The sequence below is a fragment of the Erythrolamprus reginae genome, unplaced genomic scaffold (assembly GCF_031021105.1).
Source record: "Erythrolamprus reginae isolate rEryReg1 unplaced genomic scaffold, rEryReg1.hap1 H_21, whole genome shotgun sequence".
In the NCBI taxonomy this organism is placed as follows: domain Eukaryota; kingdom Metazoa; phylum Chordata; class Lepidosauria; order Squamata; family Dipsadidae; genus Erythrolamprus; species Erythrolamprus reginae.
The window spans coordinates 46,026-67,909 of NW_027248475.1; the positions used below are offsets into that span (position 1 = coordinate 46,026).

The 21,884-nt window shown below is 43.8% G+C and overlaps 1 protein-coding gene across 1 annotated transcript in view; it reads left to right on the plus strand.

Annotated features, from left to right (window-relative positions):
* LOC139155476 (complement factor H-like) overlaps positions 1 to 21,884 on the plus strand; it is a 105,538-nt gene that overhangs the window by 44,251 nt on the left and 39,403 nt on the right. Inside the window, exons 11-13 of the mRNA XM_070730615.1 lie at positions 1,069 to 1,242; positions 4,167 to 4,349; positions 18,056 to 18,235. Coding sequence (XP_070586716.1) covers positions 1,069 to 1,242; positions 4,167 to 4,349; positions 18,056 to 18,235 — 537 coding nt within the window. The remainder of the gene's footprint in view (positions 1 to 1,068; positions 1,243 to 4,166; positions 4,350 to 18,055; positions 18,236 to 21,884) is intronic.

The following is a 21,884-nucleotide window of genomic DNA, read 5'->3' on the forward strand; positions in this document are numbered from 1 at the left end:
CAACTTAATGTCACTCACATCAAGAGGCACCTCACCAACCACTATTCCCCCCTCCCCTCCCAGCCACTCTTCACCTGCCCATCCAACAGAAAACAGTTGTTGGAGCTAAGCCGCCACCAGAAGAAAAATTTGCCGAAACAGCTGGCTCAGTTCAAATTGGATCTGGCTGAGAAGGAGGCTGAGCAGAAGCACCTCACTGAAGACTACAAGCATAGGCTTTCCAAGCAGAAGGAAGACCTGCAGATGTGCAAGGCCAGAAACTGGTGCCTGGAGGTTCAATGGGCTGAGATGATCAGCCAGTTTCAGGTCATGATACAGTCCCACCAGTAGCACTTCCCTCCAGCCTTCATCCAAAGCCCTGCACCAGGAGGCTGAAGCAGACCCCAAGTCAGAATTTCTGTTCCTCTCCAATCTGGAAAAAAAGGGGGAGACTCTCTGCAGCAACACAAGCATTCATTGCACATATCTATCCCAGAGGCCATAGCTTGAGGACCCCTGATTTAGTGCAATTAAAAAATGCAAATAATTTTTGGGGGTCACCAAAATTTTCTCACGGACCACCAGTGGTCCAAGAATCATTAGTTTGGTGTCCCTTGGTCTGGAAGATCTGAGATAAGACCATGACCATCAAGATAGGCATGAACTCCTGAGTCATTTTATCCCACACCCAGAGAAGGCAAATTGAAGTCTTCTGAAGTCTGGAGAATCACACTTTCATCCTAGAAGTGGAATGAAGGAGCTCAAGTAGGGAAGTTATTGTACAAGCAGGAACAATCCCCGTTAATCGCTAGAGTTTAATCACAATTTAATGAACAGGGTCTCACATCTGGTGATCTGTAGAGTAGTGCCTTCAGAAGCCATAAAGGATTCCTGGATGACAATCACCACCACTACTTCATTCCAGTATAATACTGTACTGGAAAACTGAGGAATATATAGTGCAACTCATTGCATTTAAAGAATATAAAATCATGTTTATTTTATATATAAACATCAGTGTCTTAAACTGTCTGGCAGGCAGTTTCATTCTGAAATAACTTTATTTTATTTTATTCAACATTTGTATAGCTATAGAATGTGAAACTCCAATTTTGGAAAATGGCACAATTGAACCAAAAGTGGACACATTTCACAATAAAATTGTGGTACATTTTAAATGCAACAAAGGACTTACAAGAGTTGGCTCTGAATCTGCACAATGTTATTATTTTGGATGGTTTCCACAGCCTCCAATATGTAAAGGTAAAAATGGGCAATTTAAGAATTATTACTGTATTTTAGGTGAGAGGAAGGAAATTAGGGCATATGTTTCTTAAATATATATATATATATTCTGTTTTCTAGATTGTGTGAGGAATGCTAACCAATGAGTAGTAAACAGATTTCTCTTAGCAGGATATATTGAATAGGTCTCTTTCACATCTTCATTTATACATATATAACATACAACAGAAGTGTATTCTTAAATTCATATAATGTTTATATGAATAGTAATATTAATTGTTCTGTAGGTTTTTTATTTTTTAGAGGCAATGGGAATATTTCTTTTTTATTATATTAAAATGACTTTTGAATGTACTTTTAACATAGTCAAGCATAAAAAGAAGTCAGCTAGCAGAATTACAAATCTATTGTAATAGTCTTGGGAGAGAGGCGGCATATAAATCCAATAAATAAATGAATGAATGAATGAATAAATAAATAAATAAAATATTGAATTGAACACCTACACAAAACCAGAAATGTATATTGTAAAAGGAAAGAAATGGGCAATTCTCCTGTACTGTACTGACAAGTAACAGCTGTATTTGAAGTCCATTTCTTTATTGTAATCATTAAACAACATACATTTTAATAGAACTTTTAAACAGATTACAACAGTAAAGATATAAACTGGAAAAGAAAGAAAAACAGAAAGTACAGAAAAGAATGAAAAAAGAAAGAGATATAGAAAAGAAAAAAATGTTAAGAATATGATAACGAAAAATATATAAAGAAATAACAGAAGTTGGAAAGAAATGTGAAGGTCTTCTAGTATAACCCCCTGCTCAAGAAGAAGCATACAAAAAGAAAAAAACCCAATCAATAATAATAAAAACATTCCATTAACATCTTCTAAGAAAATAAAATGATGGTAAGAAACTCATCATTTGAGAAATCTGGTTCTTCTGACCCAAAGGCCCAAGGAAAGATCTTATCTGTTTTTCTAAAGGTGTTTAAGGTGAGGACCAATTCTTATTTTTATTTATAACACATTTTAAACATAATACATATATAACACCTTTTCTAAAGGTGTTTAAAGTGGTAACCAATTTTTGAGGGGAAATGTTTGAAAAAGGCTGATGCATCCATCAGAAAAGCACATAACCTGGGTGCCATAAGAGGACATTTTTCATTGAGGAAATCAGATCAATATGTACACTTGGGAGGATTTGGCCCTGCAGGTAGCCAATCCTATGCCATGTTGGGCTTTATAGATGGTAACCAGCACCTTCAATTGCACCTTGAAGTCTATTGGGAGCCACGACAGAGATGTACATAATCACCCTCATCATTGCATTCAGGACCATGTGAACTTTCCAGAATTTTCATAGTCCGATGTGCAATACATTGCAATAATTCAATCAGGAGGTGACTCAGACATTAATTGCTGTAAGAAGTTTCCCTATAAAAATTAAAGAGATTGACCTTGATAGAGAGAAGAGCTGCTACTAAATCAGTGAGGAAATAAAAATTGCAAAATCCTAAATGAGGGGCTAGATGTACAAAAAACAGTTTAATTTACACGGCATATAAAAGGAGGAGGAGGGGGAAAGACATTTAAATCTGCAAGTTTGCTATATGCAAAATTAATAAAATGCAGTTTAGCCTTCTATGTCTATTTCTGAATCTGAGTCAGGATCAAGCACAATTGGTATGCAAGATAAAGTTTTGCAAAGCTCCCCAGCCACAATTGCCACTTGCTTTTGAAACAGGAGCCATGTGTGCAAGGAGTATGAACTGAACCCAAGAAAAGAGGTGCAATTCCACTCAGAGTCAAGGTTGATGTATTTCCAGATTTAAGACTGATAAGACCAATAATCATAGCCACTTGATTTTGTTTTATTTTTCTCCATTCAGACTCTCACAGCCATCCCCATACTGTGACAGGATTGTGACAGTTTCACTTGAACAATTAGGGAGGGAAATGTGCAATTAGGTATAATTGAAATAGGATAATACTGCACAGAAATTGGTGAATGACCTCCCTGAACAGCTTCATACAGATGTTTAGAAAGGGATTGGCAGCCTTTAGTCACACCACAAAGCAATAGGTTCAGATTACACTGACTGTTCCATCCTACATTGAGTGGAAACAGCTCTGAAGAAGAAACACTCTGAAATAAGAAGAAACACTCAAACACACCCCACTTCCTAGCTCCTAAACTAGTCCAGAAGGTTATTGTAATTGACACTATGAATGGTTCCTTTTTTTTCAGCCATGGATGACTCAACAGTAAAAGCTACCGGTACTTATTTTTGAGTTTTCTTCAGTATTTAATCTGAAGGAGAATGTTGCCTTTGCACTGATATTTAGGCAACTGGCCCTCTTGAGATTTCTTCTAGGCATTTAAGATAAATGTTTGACCATGTTCAGCATGACATTTCTTAAAATGGAGCACTTGGTTCTAAATATAACTTTCCTCAACTTTCTAATATTTTCATTCATTGTTTATTCCCATGTTTATTCATTCATTTCCCCCCTGTTATTTAGTACCAAGGCATGAGAGTTGATCCTCTTCTAACTTTTCACATGCTTTGAAGAAGACAATTATTGTAACCTCACAAGTAGACTTTGCTGAAGAGTATTTCTAGCTATTACTACAACTTCACATGTCTTTGTAAGATTTACAAACTTAATCTACCTCTTTTTGCATCTTTTTGAGGGTAAGGGAGGAAATGAGTAACATATAACAATAGTGGACACAAAAATCTGTTTATTTATGTTTTAAGGCTATTTCCTGGACACCAGACCTATACTGACATTTTTAACAAACATTACCTACTGCTGTTCTTCTACTGGTTGTTGTAATAGTTGCTATAGATATAACAATAGTAATGAAACATATCCCTGTGGGACCTGAGTAGACACTCAAAATAAAAATGATATTCTCTTTTTTTTCTAGAAAATGTTAAACGTTGTCTGGACTTACCCAGCATTCCACATGGCATAATTACTGGTAAACGTAGAGCAGTTTTTGAGCATGGTGATCTATCGGAAGTTCAGTGTAGTATCCCATTTGCACTATATGGATCAAAAATCATAGAGTGTGTAGATGGTGAATGGACACCCTTACCAACATGCATAGGTAAGAAGCAGCTGCCTGAAAGATGTGTTCACAAGAAGAAATATGAGAGGGGCAGAGGGTCAAAATATCCCTGTGTTGCTGGGGAGAGGCAGATATGGCGGGGGCCACAGAGCTAGCCGTTCCAGGGGAACGAGGGACCGTTGCTTAATAACGGTCCCTTGTTCTGGCTCTGTGAGCCCAATCTTGGGTACTGGTGATGAGTGTAACTCTGGCCCTGGGCTCAGGTTGCTGCTGCTTAACGCCAGGTCGGTGGTAAATAAAGCTCTCCTCATCCGGGACCTGATCCTGGATGAGGAGGCTGACCTGGCATGTATTACTGAAACCTGGCTGGGCCCGGAGGGAGGTGTTCCTCTCTCTGAAATCTGCCCAGCTGGGTTTCAGATATGGCATCAACCTCGACCCCAGGGAAGGGGGGGAGGAGTGGCTATTATAGCCAGGGAGAGCCTTTGCCTGCGTGGACTCATTGCTCCGGAAATTGCGGGTTGCGAGTCTCTCTTGTTGAAGTTGGACTTAGGGGTCCAGGTGGGCTTATTTCTCACGTACCTGCCTCCCAGCTGCGTGTCAAAAGCCCTGCCTGTGCTACTCGAGGAGGTAGCCGGGTTGGCGGTGGAGTTCCCCGGACTTATTGTCCTGGAGGACTTCAATCTGCCGTCACTCGGCGAAACCTCTGGGTTGGCACAGGAGTTCATGGCCACCATGACAGCCATGGACCTGACTCAAGTAGTACAGGGTCCGACTCACGAGGGAGGGCACGCACCTGACATGGTATTCCTTTCCGAGCAATTGAGAAATGGTCTGAGACTAAGGGGCTTAGAAGTATTGCCTTTGTCATGGTCAGACCATTTTCTACTGCGGCTTGACTTCCTGGCTCCAATCCTTCCCCGCAGGGAGGCGGAACCAATGAAGATGTTCCACCCCAGACGCCTGATGGACCCAGAGGGCTTTCAGACGACGCTTGGGGTTATTCCAGAGGCACTTGTCCACAGTTCGGCGGAGTCTCTCGCGGAGGCCTGGAACACGGCTGCTGCAGAGGCTCTTGACTGGATTGCGCCTTTGCGACCTCTCCGAGGCGTTAGACCCCGTAGAGCCCCATGGTTCAATGAGGAGCTCCGGGAGTTGAAGCGCCAAAAGAGACGTCTAGAGAAGCGATGGAGGAAGAGTAGGTCTGAATCCGATCGAACACTTGTAAGAGCTTTTATTAAGACTTACAAAGTGGCGCTCAAGGCGGCAAGATGCGCTTACCATGCCGCCTTGATTGCATCAGCGGAATCCCGCCCGGCCGCTCTGTTTAGGGTGACCCGCTCCCTTCTTAATCAGGGGGGAGTTGGGGAGCCCTTACAGAGTAGTGCCGAGGATTTTAACACGTTTTTCGCTGATAAAGTCGCTCGGATCCAGGCCGACTTCGACTCCAATTGTAAAACAGAGTCGACTGACAATGAGTCAGTCGAGGTGACTGGGGCACGTACTTGTCCACCTGTCTGGGAAGGGTTTGATCTGGTGACACCTGATGAAGTGGACAAGGCCATTGGAGCTGTGAGTTCCGCCACCTGTTTACTGGATCCGTGTCCCTCCTGGTTGGTTTCGGCCAGCAGGGAGGTGACACGGAGCTGGGCCCAGGAGATTACCAACGCTTCCTTGGGGAGGGGAGTTTTTCCATCACTCTATAAAGAAGCGCTTGTGCGCCCCCTCCTCAAGAAGCCCTCCCTGGACCCAGCTGTGCTTAATAACTATCGTCCAGTCTCCAACCTTCCCTTTATGGGGAAGGTTGTTGAGAAGGTGGTGGCACTCCAGCTCCAGCGGTCCTTGGAAGAAGCCGATTATCTAGGTCCCCAGCAGTCGGGTTTCAGGCCCGGTTACAGCACGGAAACCGCTTTGGTCGCGTTGATGGATGATCTCTGGCGGGCCCGGGACAGGGGTTTATCCTCTGTCCTGGTGCTCCTTGACCTCTCAGCGGCTTTCGATACCATCGACCATGGTATCCTTCTGCACCGGCTGGAGGGTTTGGGAGTGGGAGGCACTGTTCTCCAGTGGTTCTCCTCCTACCTCTCTGGCCGGTCGCAGTCGGTGTTAGTGGGGGGTCAGAGGTCCGCTCCGAGGTCTCTCCCTTGTGGGGTGCCTCAGGGGTCGGTCCTCTCCCCCCTGCTATTTAATATCTACATGAAACCGCTGGGTGAGATCATCCAAGGACATGGGGTGAGGTATCATCAATATGCCGATGATACCCAGCTTTACATCTCCACCCCATGCCCAGTCAACGAAGCGGTGGAAGTGATGTGCCGGTGCCTGGAGGCTGTTGGGGCCTGGATGGGTGTCAACAGACTCAAGCTCAACCCGGATAAGATGGAGTGGCTGTGGGTTTTGCCTCCCAAGGACAATCCCATCTGTCCATCCATTACCCTGGGGGGGGAATTATTGACCCCCTCAGAGAGGGTCCGCAACTTGGGCGTCCTCCTCGATCCACAGCTCACATTAGAACAACATCTCTCAGCTGTGGCGAGGGGGGCGTTTGCCCAGGTTCGCCTGGTGCACCAGTTGCGGCCCTATCTGGACCGGGACTCATTGCTCACAGTCACTCATGCCCTCATCACCTCGAGGTTCGACTACTGTAATGCTCTCTACATGGGGCTACCTTTGAAAAGTGTTTGGAAACTTCAGATCGTGCAAAATGCAGCTGCGAGAGCAGTCATGGGCTTACCTAGGTATGCCCATGTTTCACCATCACTCCGCAGTCTGCATTGGCTGCCGATCAGTTTCCGGTCACAATTCAAAGTGTTGGTTATGACCTTTAAAGCCCTTCATGGCATTGGACCAGAATATCTCCGAGACCGCCTCCTGCCGCACGAATCCCAGCGACCGATTAGGTCCCACAGAGTGGGCCTTCTCCGGGTCCCGTCAACTAAACAATGTCGGTTGGCGGGCCCCAGGGGAAGAGCCTTCTCTGTGGCGGCACCGGCCCTCTGGAACCAACTCCCCCGGAGATTAGAACTGCCCCTACTCTTCCTGCCTTCCGTAAACTCCTTAAAACCCACCTTTGCCGTCAGGCATGGGGGAACTGAAACATCTCCCCCTGGGCATGTTTATTTTATGCATGGTATGTCTGGGTGTGCGTCTGTTAGCATATGGGGTTTTTTAAATATTTAAATATTCTTAAATTTGTCTGTTCACTTATGATTTGTTTCTACATGTTGTGAGCCGCCCCGAGTCTTCGGAGAGGGGCGGCATACAAATCTAAGTAATAAATAAAATAAAATAAATAAATAAAACAGACTTGTAAATGTAATATGGTAGTTTCTTGTACTTATCTGAGAGGGGGAGTGGCTGGGGGAGTGTTCCATGGTGTACAAACTGGAATCTTCCTTTAAAACAGATTCCAATACATTAGAAGAGAATGGAAGGGGTTACTTTCCAGTGTTTAAGTAACACAATTATAGAGGAATTAAATTATATTCTGATTAATTCTAATAATCTCATGAATCATGAATATATTCCTGTACTTAATTCTAACACTGGAGTCTTTCTTCCTCACAACAGGAAGTCGAAATTGAGAGTTGTCCTTCTCTTTGTAACATCCATGAGAACAAATGGTAAAATCAGACATGGTTAGAGGAAGCATGATATTCAGAAAATTTGTGATATTTCCAAAAATGTATTGGAAATGTGGGCTTAATGTAGCTAGATGATTCACGAAATCATATTAGAAAGTACCATAACAGGTTTAAGACTTCAATATTGAAAATTAAATGATAACTTGACAAGAAATTGCAGCAAATGATTCAAATAATTAGCAATACAAATATTTAAGTTATGGTAATACAGTTGTACCGGAACCAGCAGGAAGGGTGTGGGTTTTACAGCCAGTTAACATGTTCCATTGGAAAATGAAATTTATGATACACCTTGGTTAGAGACAGGATAATGGGGGTCCATGAATTACATGTGGTCAGAGCTGACTCTCTGTGAAGTTTCCAAAATATGCCCTAATTAATTCATGAATCTCGAGCAAAATTTCAAAAGAAATCCAGTCATTTATTAGGAGCAATATTCCAGCAATTACTCCAGTGAAGTCAGCTTTGACTCCATGTAATTTACGAGCCTTCATGACCCTGTCTCCCCACTCCCACCTAGATGTGACTTAAATCACATTCTTCAATGGAACATGTTACCTGCTGTAAAACCCACACTCCTCCTGCTGGCTCCGGTAGCCTAGGATACAATCTGTAGAAGGGGTGTTGGTATACACTGGTATGCCCTTTCTCATGGGCAGAGCTATCCTCCAATAGATTGGGGTTATGACGGTCTTGTGACGTAATAAGAACTGAATTGATAGTACAAAAGGAGAGGACCCTCCTAGACCACCCCTCTTCGATGAGGGAAGTAACGATTCTGTGTGCTGACTCCAGACTTTTAGTCCAAAAACCATGTATCATGGCTGGCCCTAGATCAGTGTGGGCCTTGGAGGATAGCTCCGTCCATGAGAAAGAGTGTATCAGTGTATACCAATGCCCCTTCTCCAGTGGGCGGAGCTATTCTCCAATAGATTGGGACATACCAAAGTTTAAGGATACTCTATGGGTGGGATACTAGGGCCTGAATGCAACCCCTCCAGTGAAAAAACAGGTCAGAGTATCCCATCGCCGAATCCTGAGTCCTTCTCAGCAAAGGCATCTATCTTGTAGTGTCTGATGAATGGCGTGGGCAACGCCCATGCAGCTGCCCTGAAGATCTCCTCAATAGAGATGCTAGACAGCCATGTCGCCGAGGTGGCAGCACTATGAGTTGAGTGAGCTGTGATTCCTTGTGGCAGGGGATGCCCCGCCAACTAGTATGTGAAGAAAAAGGTGCTATGCAGCCAGCTTCCCACAGTAGTGGAAGAAGCCTTGCAGCCCAGAGAGACCGGGAAAAAGAACTGAACAGTGCATCTGATTTACGGGAAGCCGCTGTTCTCTCTATGTATATAGATAAACCTCTCCTAATATCTAGCATGTGCCAGGAGAGTTCCTGCTCTGAGCTTAGATTCTCGCAGAAGGAGGAAAGAATCACCTCCTGCTTTTTGTGAAAGGAGGAGTCCACCTTCGGGGTGAAGGTGGAGTCCAAGCGTAGGATCCACTCTGTGGATAGAATGTGCAGAGGCCCCTTCTGAAATTCCACAGGCAGAGGTAATAGCCATGAGGAAGGCCACCTTGAATGTAGGTTCTTTATTAGTATGCTGTCTTCCGGTTCGAGCAGGTCCCTGGTGAGGGCCGTGAGCACCAGTGCCAAGTCCCAGATCTGTGCACCATGGGGGGAATGTAGCTTGGAGATCCCTTTTAAAAATTGTTTCATGAGATCATGACCCGCCAGCGATACCAGTGGGTGGCACTTCAGAACTGTCAACAGTGCCGCTATCTGACGCCTGAGCATGTTATTATTATTATTATTATTTATTATTATTATTTATTAGATTTGTATGCCGCCCCTCTCTGGAGACTCGGAGCGGCTCACAACAACAAAACAGTACAAATCCAATAGTAAAAGCAGTTTAAAACCTCTTAATATAAAAAAACAACCATACATCTCATACAAACCATACATAAAACAGAAGCAGCCCAGGGGAATCAATTTCCCCATGCCTAACGACAGAGGTGGGTTTTAAGGAGTTTGCGAAAGGCAAGGAGGGTGGGGGCAATCCTAATCTCCGGGGGAGTTGATTCCAGAGGGTCGGGGCTGCCACAGAGAAGGCTCTTCCCCTGGGTCCCGTCAGATGACATTGTTTTGTCAATGGGACCCGGAGAAGGCCAACTCTGTGGGACCTAACTGGTCGCTGTGATTCGTGCGGCAGAAGGCAGTCTTGGAGATATTCTGGTGCAAAGGCTTTATAGGTCATAACCAACACTTTGAATTGTGACTGGAAACTGATTGGCAACCAATGCAGACTGAGGAGTGTTGGTGTAACATGGGCATACCTAGGGAAGCCCATGATTGCTCTCGCAGCTGCATTCTGCATGATCTGAAGTTTCCAAACACTCTTCAAAGGTAGCCCCATGTAGAGAGCATTACAGTAGTCGAACCTTGAGGTGATGAGGGCATGAGTGACTGTGAGCAGTGACTCCCAGTCCAGGTAGGGCTGCAACTGGTGCACCAGGCAAACCTGGGCAAACTCCCCCCTTGCCACAGATGAAAGATGGTTCTCTAATGTAAGCTGTGGATCGAGGAGGACGCCCAATTTTTGAACCCTCTCTGAGGGGGTCAGTAATTACCCCCCTCCAGGGTAATGGATGGACAGATGAAATTGTCCTTGGGAGGCAAAACCCACAGCCACTCCGTCTTATCAGGGTTGAGTTTGAGTCTGTTGACACCCATCCAGACCCCAACAGCCTCCAGGCACTGGCACATCACTTCCACAGCTTTGTTGACTGGACATGGGATGTACAGCTGGGTATCATCAGTGTTCTGATGATACCTCACCCCATGTCCTTGGATGATCTCACCCAGTGGTTTCATGTAGATATTAAATGGCAGGGGGGAGAGGACCAATCCCTGAGGTCGATCTCTGACCCCCCCCACTAACACTGCGACTGACCAGAGAGGCAGGAGGAGAATCACTGAAGGACAGTGCCTCCCACTCCCAACCCCACCAGCCAGCATAGAAGGATACCATGGTCGATGGTATCGAAAGCTGCTGAGAGGTCAAGAAGCACCAGGACAGAGGATAAACCCCTGTCCCGGCTCTGCCAGAGATCATCCATCAACGTGATCAAAGCAGTTTCCGTGCTATAGCCGGGCCTGAAACCCGACTATTGAGGTCCTAGATAATCGGCTTCTTCCAAGGACCGCTGGAGCGCTGCCACCTTCTCAACAGTTGGAGACTGGACAATAGTTGTTAAGAATGGCTGGGTCCAGGGAAGGCTTCTTGAGGAGAGGACACACAAGTGCCTCCTTGTAGGGATCCGAGAAGGACCCCCTCCCCAAAGAAGCATTGACAATCTCCTGGACCCAGCTCCGTGTCACCTCCCTGCTGGCCGAAACTAGCCAGGAGGGACACAGATCCAGTAAGCAGGTGGTGGAACTCACAGCTGCAATGGCCTTGTCCACTTCACCAGGTGTCACCAGATCAAACTCTTCCCAGACAGATGGACAAGTATCGGCCCCAGTCACCTCGACTGACTCATTGTCAGTCGACTCTGTTATTCAATGGACAGGCTTAAGCCTATGCCCCATTTTAGGAATCTAGGAATGTCTATTATGGAAAGGTCTAAGGTCTAAGGAGAGCGAGCCATCTCTGTGCACTACTTACAGAGGCTCCTCCATGTCGAGGGGTATATGCGCACAGTGGATGGCCTTTTGGCTGACAGTCTGATGTCAGAGATGTCCTCCAGAGCCCTGTGTAGCTTTAGTGTGAGCCGCTCAAGCACCAAGTGGTCAGTTGCCACCAGCTTGGATCTGGATGCGGGATGGAGCCCCACGACAGCAACCACTCTGTCATTGGGATTCTCCAAGGGGATACTACGGAGGGAGCCACTAGGTCCACAAATCTGGTCCTCCTGGCTCAGTGCTGTACTGGTAGGATCAATTCTGCCTGTTCCTGCACAATTTTCCTGCCACCTTGGGAATGACAGGGAGAGGTGGGAAGGCGTACCGAGGGCCTTTTGGCCTGGGAAAGCAGAGTGCATATGTGCCCTCTGCCCTGTGAGACCATTCTGCCTGGTTGATGTCATGATAGCTGAGCCAATCTGCCATTACGTTGTCTACCCTGCAGATAGGTTCCACTGTGATTGAAAGGAGCCATGCCTCTGCCCACTTGTCTAGATTCATGGCTTCCTCCATCAACTGCCTGGGCACTGTTCCCCCCTGCCTGTTAATGTGTGCTTTGGCTGTGATCCATCCCCTCAGTAGCAGGAATTGAACCTAGTCCAGGGTCTGGGCAACAGAGCGTTGCCCAGGGGTGGTGAATAGGTCTATTACCAGTCGCCCGACTGAGGGACCGGTTGCCTGAACATCCTCAGGTGCTGAGGCCCATTCAACTGGTTGGGATCATGGTGGCAGAGGTGGACATTGTCCACCTCTGAGGTATAATAGAAAGGAGGTGGACTCTAGCCCTAACCCTAGAGTTGTATAGAGGAAGGCCTTGGTCACCATGGAGTACCTGGATGTAGGTTTGGGCAATGAATAGGTATCTCAGTGGACACCCAACCCGAGACCTCAGTAGATTGAACACCCTCGGGTGCAGCAGGCCACTCTGTCTGGTCAATGTTGTGGCCACTGAGTCAGTCCACCCTGACATCGTCTGCCCCTGAGATGTGTTCTTCCCTAATGGGTTAGAAGTGTTCACCCACCCATAACCCCAGAGCCATGGCCCCATCCTCAGCTGTGAATGCAACTGCCTGGATCCTGTGGGTGTACATTATGTGTCAGTACCAGTACGTGGCTGCTGCCCGTGCTGTTTGGAATGCTCTGGGTCATTTGTTTCCCAGTTGGGCTTCCCCAACCAGAGTACTTGCGTTTGTGGTGAGTGTTTCCCCTTAGGTCCTCTGAAGCAGGACCCCTTGGTGAATGTTTGCGCATTCTGATTCTCGAGGGACACTGTGACCATCCCAGGCAGTCGTGCTGTGGAACATTGATGCTTCCACACCCCGCTCCCTGGAAAGGAAGAAGAAACCACTGGAGATCCCTAAGTAAGCCCAGGGAACAGTGTGAATAGCAGAAAACATTCTCCTTAGGAGAGAGGATATGGCTTGGAGTAGCAAGGCAAACGAGCCCTTTCCGACTGCAGCCAAATCTAATAGACTAACTCTCCATCCTTCAGATGGGCGTGTGGTGCCTAAAAGGTCTCCTAGATACTTAAGTCTCGTGGGCGGGACCAGTTGGCAATTGGGACTATTACTCCAGAACCATGTCCTGCCAGGGCCTCATATGTGGTTCTATTGGCCTGCCCTGCCTTGCTGAGGTGACTCATAGGGAGCAGAAACCCCTCCCCCCACCTGCAAGGCATGATTACCAGTGGTGGGAGAATCACTATGGTATGTGGGGGTAGATTTCTGAAAGGTTGGCCAGATTGGGAGGGTCTCCCTGTCTGTTGCCTCCCCAAGACAGTGTGCAGCAAGTGAATCTTAACTGCCCTTGTTCCCTAACCTTATTGTACATGGGAGTGACCAAACTCTTGTTCATGTAAGGAATGGGTCTTTTATATACTGTATATACTCGAGTATAAGCCGACCCGAGTATAAGCCGAGGCACCAGTTTTGCCACAAAAAACTGGGAAAACTTATTGATCTGAGTATAAGACGAGGTTAGAAAATGCAGTGGCTACTGGTAACTTATAAAAATGGAAACCAATAAAATTACATTAATTGAAATATCAGAAGATTACATGTTTTAGAATATTTATTTTAAAGAAAACCAGTAAACTAGCTCTGTAAATTTAAAACAGGATTCCTTCTCATCATCTCATCATTAATTGGATTTACATTATTGTTCTGTTTTTATATATGCTGTGAGCCACCCTGAGTCCTTGGAGAGGGGCGGCATACAGATCCAGTTAAATAAATAAATAAATAAACAAACAAATAAATAAATAAAAAAATAAAAAAATAAATCTGTATATCCAAACAGAGCTTCAGCATTAGCTGCTGTGAGGTTATCAGCATAGAAAACCAGATAGATAGATAGGTAGGAAGGTAGGTAGATGATAGATAGATAGATAGATAGATAGATAGATAGATAGATAGATAGATAGATAGATAGATAGATAGACAGACAGACAGACAGACAGACAGACTAGTGAGACAAGCAAAAGTTGCATAACACAGACAGCTCTTGTGGTTTTGTATCCAAAATATGCAGGTTCTATTAAGAATCAAACTCATTTTTAAAATATGTAAAATGATTCCCCTCATACTTGTTAATTGAAACTTGCTCTCAAACCCACCTTATAAAAGGCAACTTTTAAAGATCCACAAACACACTTTAGGAATTCCTGTCTAGCTCTTGCCTTATTAGTTCCTATCCAAGCAAGGACAGCAACTACCACAAAATACCATTTTTTAAACAGTTTAAATCCTTTCAAAGGAGGGGGAGGAGAATCTGACAGCAGGGGGCCTTTTTAATCCAACTAAGGGCAATGCAGAGAGAGCAAGGAATAGTTACGGTAAACCTGTTGACAAATACACAAAGTGAGTAAAAAAAAAGCCTCCTGGTTTCAGCAAGGGAAAAAAGGAGGCACTTTGACCACACACCCACTCCTTCAAAGAGGGAGCTGGCTTTTTTCACGGTGGGGGGGAGAGGGGGCATGCACACACACACACACACACCTTCTAAAATTCATCCTCCCCCTTTTTCTTTGTTGCCTTGGCTTCCCTTTCATTCACACCCCCACCCCCACGCTGCTCTAGGGCTTCCTCCCTCCTGCCGACTCAGATAGGGTTTATTTGTTGACAAATACACACAGGGAGGGAGCAAGGAGTAAAAAAAAAAGCCTCCCGGTTTCAGCAAGGGAAAAAAAGGAGGCACTTTGGCTACACACCCACTCCTTCAAAGAGGTAGCTGGCTTTTTTCACAGTGGGGGGGAGAGGGGGCATGCACGCACACACACACACACACACGACCTCACCGGCTTCCCATTGCTTTTTTCCCCTCTCGGTTGGAGCACTTGGCTGGCTCCTTTGCTTGAGCCAGGGAGAGGAGGCACCAGCCCCACCCCTCCCACAGCTCCTACGGCGTGCGAGAGGGGAAATAAGCTGGTGCCTCCTCGCTCTGGCTCAAGCAATGGCGCCCTCTTGTGGTGATTTTGTCAATGACCCGAATATAAGCCGAGGTTGTGTTTTTCAGCCCATTTTTTGGGCTGAAAAACTCGGCTTATACTCGAGTATATACGGTACCTCTATTATAGAATGCTGTATAGGAACATATTCCCACAGCCACCCCGAACAAAGGTTAACTGAGGGCTAAGCTGCTCAGGTTATTTGCTACGTGTTAGGCTCCTTCAGCGATAATAGTGAAGGGGTTGTGATACTGAGAGCTGCTAACTTACTAGGCCAAAGAGGCCTAGAGTTGGGGTGAAACCAGGGCCTGTCTCACTTAGTGACTGAGCTCTGCTTAGTGACGGTGGTCCCCATATCACATGGTACCCAGGTAGCCAAGAATTGAGACAATTAGAAGCCCCGTCTTACTTAGTGACAGTGCTCTGCTTAGTGACAGTGATTGCATGACATCCTTAATGAGAGAGGACCCTTCCTTGAAGGTGACTGTCTCGCTTAGCGATGGTGGCCACCTAGTGGTGGTGGGCCAGTGAAAGAGGCCGAAACTCAAAGTTTCTAAATGAGTGGTGGAACTATTTTGTTCTCATCAGGTAGCCTCTGGACCACAGGGTCCCCTCCTGAAAGGTTCTCACTTAGTGACACTTACTTAGTGATAGTATTATGTTTAATGACCATATACTTTTGATGATAGTGGATCCTTACCAGAGGGTGTCCATGTTCTGGGAATAAGGATTTGAAGCAAGAGAAGACAGAGATGAGTGACATCTCTGAGCCTGCCTCACTTAGCGACGGTTACACCTAGTGTGCTTCCCTTAATGGCAATAACACCCTGGATGATAGTGAATCCTTACTGGTGTTATCCAATGATAAGGTACCATGTACTCAGGTTCAGAGATTTGGGGTTGGTCCTACCCCAGAAAGGTGTTGGCCGAAGTAGATGCAATACATATTACCAAGCAATAGAAGGTTAGCCTTTAAGTGGATAAGACTCAGGTGGTTGCAGCATTAGGTGAGGGATGTTAAGACCCCCCCCCCACTGCAGTATGCAAAAGTAGTGCATTCTCACTTTATTCCCCTCTCCTCCTCCTTCTTTTATATTCTTTAATTGAAGGATTTTATCCTTTCCTCTTTTTTTGAAAAATAAAGATATCAATCATAGTATTAATTAACCTTGATTATATCAATAATTAATGGAATTTCTACCATAGTACAATTAATAGTTAAAACAATATCAATAGCATTAATGCTAATAATAATAATTGTGATAATATGATAGGGAATACACCGCCTGTAGGTGAGGCTGTAAGTGGGGGTTGTTATCCCCCTAAACTTCCCTCCTGCTGTAAACTTTTCCACTCAGCAATGGAGAACAAAGAGCTCCTCTTTTGGATCCCTCCCTACTGGGAGGGTGGAAGGGAATGTGGGGGGGGGGGCAAGAGAGGAAAGATGGGAGAAATGGGTGAGAACCTCCACCCTGCAATCCCCTTGTGCTTGCCTCCCCCTCCTTCCCCCTGCCACATCCGGTTAAGCGATTGCATGGTCGAGGACAAAGGAATTCCTTAGAAGAAGAAATCAACTGGAGGAGGGGGGTGGGAAATACTTGCAACAGCTGGTCTAAAGCTGGTTTCGGAATAAGTTACCCCCTTCACCATGTCATCATTCTAAAGCCCAGAAGAGGCTGTGGAACAGGAAGCAAGCCTTCAGGAATGTGTTTCCCTTAAGTGGCTCATAGCCAAGTTACCACATGAGCCTGAAAACGCAAACAATGGGTGACTGGCTGAGATTGATTTCAGCAATGCCTCCATGGGCATTTTAAAGGGCCTTCTGGAGCCCGGTAAGGAAAGCAGAAGGGAGCATGACACTACATGTTCGTGCGCCCAGTTAAAGCCAGGATGGGGAAAAATGGGTGGCAAAGCAGCAGCGGGGGAAGGAGAGGGGGGGACAAAAGGAATAAATCCATCCCCCCTCGGCAGTATCGGCGAGTGGCAGCGAGCGTTTCTATTTCTATTCCCCCTCGTCTGTTCCAGGCCGGGTGAGAAGCAAGGGGGGGGGCACCAAACTTCATTCCCCCCAATGGCTCGGCCCGGCAGCTGTTGTGAAGGATGTGGATGAGGGAAGGGGCGAATTGGCATATGGATGTGCCATCCCTCGGGGGTAACGCTTCTCCATCCCCTCCTCAGTGTGTGACTTACCTTACTTGTGCCGCATTGGGAGCAAGAGGGAAAGAGAGACCCTGCTGACTCTCAAAGCCCTGCCGGACCGATCAGCTTGGTGCTGCTGTCGGTTATGCTCTGCTATCCTGAATCCTTTATCCAAATAACATATCCTTGAGTTGTAGTAGGTTTCAATGGATTGTTCAGTTATGAGAAGATTATGTGAAAGTTAGGCCTGAGCCTGTAGTCCAGTGAAGAAGAAAGCACGTCCTAAAGTCATGGACTGAATCGAAGAGGGGTGGTATAGGAGGGTCCTCTCCTTTTGTATTATCGATTCAGTCCTTATTACATCACAAGACCATCATAACCACAGTCTATTGGAGGATAGCTCTGCCCATTGGAGAAAGGCATGTTTGGAATGTATTCTTGGTTGAGGCAGCTGGGCAGCTCTGTCAGTTCTCCCCACATTGCTACTTATGGCAACTTGAAAACTGGTCTGGAAAGCCTTGCAAGTTGACATCCGTACAAATTGAATGTTAGCTGGAATATGGATGTTCACATATATTTTCCTCTTTCATTTGATCAGAACTTTTTGTTACAGATATTAAAGGCCTCTAACAAAACTGAAAAAATAAAAACTGTCTGTGATTTTTTAGATTGATTGATTGTTTGATAATGGAGTTATAGTGGGTATATAAAACAAAGGGCAAATTGTTAGAAAAAGCTAAATTATTAGTTTAGTTTAGTTTAGTTTAATCTTAGTTTAATTAAATTATTAATACGTTTATATAATAATTCCTTTTTCTCCTGCTTTCAACAGAGGAATCAAAAACATGTGGACAACCTCCAAGGATTGATAATGGATTTGTTGACAATGGTCAGGCATTCACATACAGGCATGGTGAAACTGTGCAATACACATGCAATCGACAACATTCCATTATTGGGACCAACCCAGCTAAGTGTCTTCATGGGCAATGGGAAGTACCATCATGTCTCAGTAAGCTAGAGTGTTATTATTGAACCTACAGAAATGTAGGTCTTGTCTTGGAACACATCAGTATTTATTATTGACAGGATTGCTCAGAAGTGTGATTCAGTGGGATAACAATGGGAACTGCCAGTGTGGTTATTTTTTCTGTCTGATCCCTGTTTAAATGGGATTTTCACAGGATCTATAAAAAGGAAAGGTTTTACTGCTTTTGAAAATGATTCATAATTCCTGGTGGGATTATGTCGATTCATAGAATTCATAAACCCGGTGGGATTATGTCGATTCATAGAAATGGTAATGATAAAAGCATTATGTGGCTCTTCTAGTACATAGTAGAACCAAATGATCCAGGTTATAACTACTTGTTCAAGTTTACTGGTACCTCATCTTTGTAGTGAAAAACTGGCAGATTCTAAAATGCAAATTCAGTGCAGTGCAAATTCAATGGTGAGAAAAGTAAAGTTTTATCTTTTGACAAGAAAAATCAAATGGCTAGGTATCGAATAGGTGGCATGCAGTTCAACAAGAGTAACTTTGAGAGGGATTGAGGGATCTCAATGGACAACCACTTAAATATGAGCCAGCAGTGTGCAGCAGCTGCTAAAAAAAGCCAATTAAGTCCTAGGATATATCAATAGAGGAATATTATCAAGGTCACATGAAATAGTACTGCTTTATACTGCTTTGGTAAGACATAATTGGAATACTGCATTCAGTTTTTTTTTTACCATAATAGAAAAAGATGTTGAAACTCTAAAGACGATGTAAAGAAGAGTAGCAAAAAATGTGGCTCAGGAGAGGTGGAGATCATTGGTCACAAAGTCCTTCAATGTTCCTTTTACACAGAGTTATGAAATAGCATATTTCCAATAGCTGCTAGGCATCTTGGCTATTCTGACATTCTTATCTCAAGTGGCTGCTTAAGGGCAAGCAGTCCATAACTATAACACAGGCAGCTATAATCTGTGCAACAGCACTGAGGATTCATCAGAGACGCATGACTAAACCACTATAGCTATTTTATACAAATGTGGCAAACCTTTCCACTGCTTATTCCTTTCCCTTTTACTATTAAACAGATTGTAATTTTAGTATAGTAGACCATATGTAATTGACAGACTGAATTTTATCATGAATAATTTATTATTATAAATTGTGTGTGTGTGTATGTAACATATTTTGCGTGTGTGTGCGTGTGTTTGTGTATAACATATTTTTGCTGATAATGAAAAGGAAGGGAGGCTAGTAAGATCGAGCTCATACCTACATGCATACACATACGCACACACACAACTTTATATACAGTGCTCTAAAAAAAAAGGGAACACTCAAAGAACACATCCTAGATCTGAAGAATGAAATATTCTCATTGAATACTTTGTTCCGTACATGACAGTAGTCTTCCAATATTTGGGAAGCTGTCATAGAGAAAAGGGATCAAAGCTATAGGGTTTTTTTTAATTGAAAGGTTTTCAATAAACCATTCTACCATAGATTTGGACTTTTATGATCTTCACAATTCGGGAGATCTATAATTAGCAGCTTTGCAATTCAGAATTGGAACAGAAAGGAAAGGGATAAGTTATCCCTTTTGTTTGTTTGTTTATCAATCCAACCTGTATGCCATTAAAACCAATTGTCTGGCTTACCTGTCTGAGGAGTGCATCAAATATAAAATCCTACATAAGGGAGTAGATAGTTATGTCTATGATCTGCCATTCAGAATTGAGAACAGATGAATAAAGCAGAAAATAAATTAATCAGTAGATGTATTTGGAATATGAAGTCAGTCTAGAAAAAGAAGAATGGATTATATAAATAAAGAGAAAAATAATGGATTTATTATACAAATACTTATGTAACAATATTTGAATTGTTAGTTAATCCACGAACATGTACACGTCCACGGTATGCAGACTTTCATCCAACTGTTTCACCTACAAAGCAGTTTAAGACCAGCCAGGTTGCAAAATACCGCTGTGGTTCCAAGCTGCATCAAACAAAATGTGTTGATGGATTATGGCTTCCTAAGCCACTGTGTGAAGGTATCGTTTGCATGCTATGTACAAGTTTCTGCTTTTTTCAATAGGGTGATATCAATCCTCTCTAAAAATAAAAGTGGCCACACCTGTGGACTGTCTTTCTATGTAACATCCTTCTCAACAAACCAAGGACAAAAGCAAATACAGCATTAATCCTAAAATCAGTTTGTTTCTTCTAGTGGTGGGTTGCACTTATCCACATACTGGTGCGCTCTGCATGCATCCTCCTGATTTGAGCACGCTTGTGCGCATGCATCCCTCATGCAATTTTGCTTCCACATGTGCGCAGGAAGCAAAAAAGTGCTGAAATCTCATGAGGGGACATTCACGCTTATGCGATTTTGGCATTATTTTCTTCCTCACGTGCAAAAAGAAGCAATAAAGCCCTGAAATTCAGAAAAAACAATAGCACCCGATGACCAGAGTGGTTGCGTGCAAATTGTGCAATCTGGCCGCTGCTACCAGAACAGAGTCACCTAATGTATCGGTAAGAACCCACTCTGGTTTCTTCCCTAGCAACTATTCTGTTCCCTTCACAGCAGCAGCTCCACCTCAGGGGTCAACTCAGGTGTAACACAGTTGTGTTGTAGTCTGCATTGGACAGCATACTTTTGTCCACTTTTCCCCATTAAGCAACAATCTAAGTTCAGTGATAAAATTTCATTTGTCACATTACAACGTTATTTGCTTTGAGTCTCTCATGTCTTAAGCAATTGAAGTGAATTTACACAGAATAAAAGCATGCAAATCTAATATGGAATTTGTCTTTGATTTTTGGTACTTGCATACATCTACATCAGATTCTTGGCAAGGTAAAAAAATTCACTGGAATCAATTTCAGAATTTCTGCTGCTTAAGAAGACCATTGGATCATTATATTGCTCCTAGTTAATTTCAAAATAACTTTACAATAAATGTAACTCCCACTCATAAATCAATAAGAAATATATTAAAATTAAATGTAAATATTTTAACATTCAGGTTACAAGGCATTCATCTTTATTCCTTTCCAAAATTGTGATAATCTAGGATACCTCCTAACTATATTTACATTAATTAAATCTTATTTTTGTTCAGTTCATAGAAGAGCAAATATTGTGATGAATAGATAAACTTTGCCTGGATTAGATGAATAATTTCAGCTGGTTACCTGTCTTTGTGCTAACTGGTGGACTTTCCTCATAGTCTAGTTCAATATCAGCTTGTCTACCTTAATCTAATTTATGATCAATCCTGAAAACAATTTTTATAGGTGTCAAAGATCAATACAGTTAAATTTAACTACTGTATTAACGTCACAGCTGCAAAGTTTTGATGGCTCCATCTGCTTCATCAATTGTGGCCTTAAAGTACACAGATCTTGCAACAATGACTCATATCATTGGTATTTAATGTAATTAGATATTGTTGTAGCTTAGTTTGTGGCTGTTGAATTGATTTTGACCTTAATGGCTATTTTGTGAGTGTTTCTAGGTGTAATGTTTAAGGATGAATTCTGAGTACTAGGTGACAGCAAAGAATAATCATCAGAAGAAACAGAAAGTTTAAAATGTGCTCCTGAAATATTTGTTTGTGAAAAAACAGATCGGTGGATATTTTTGTTTATTTATTTA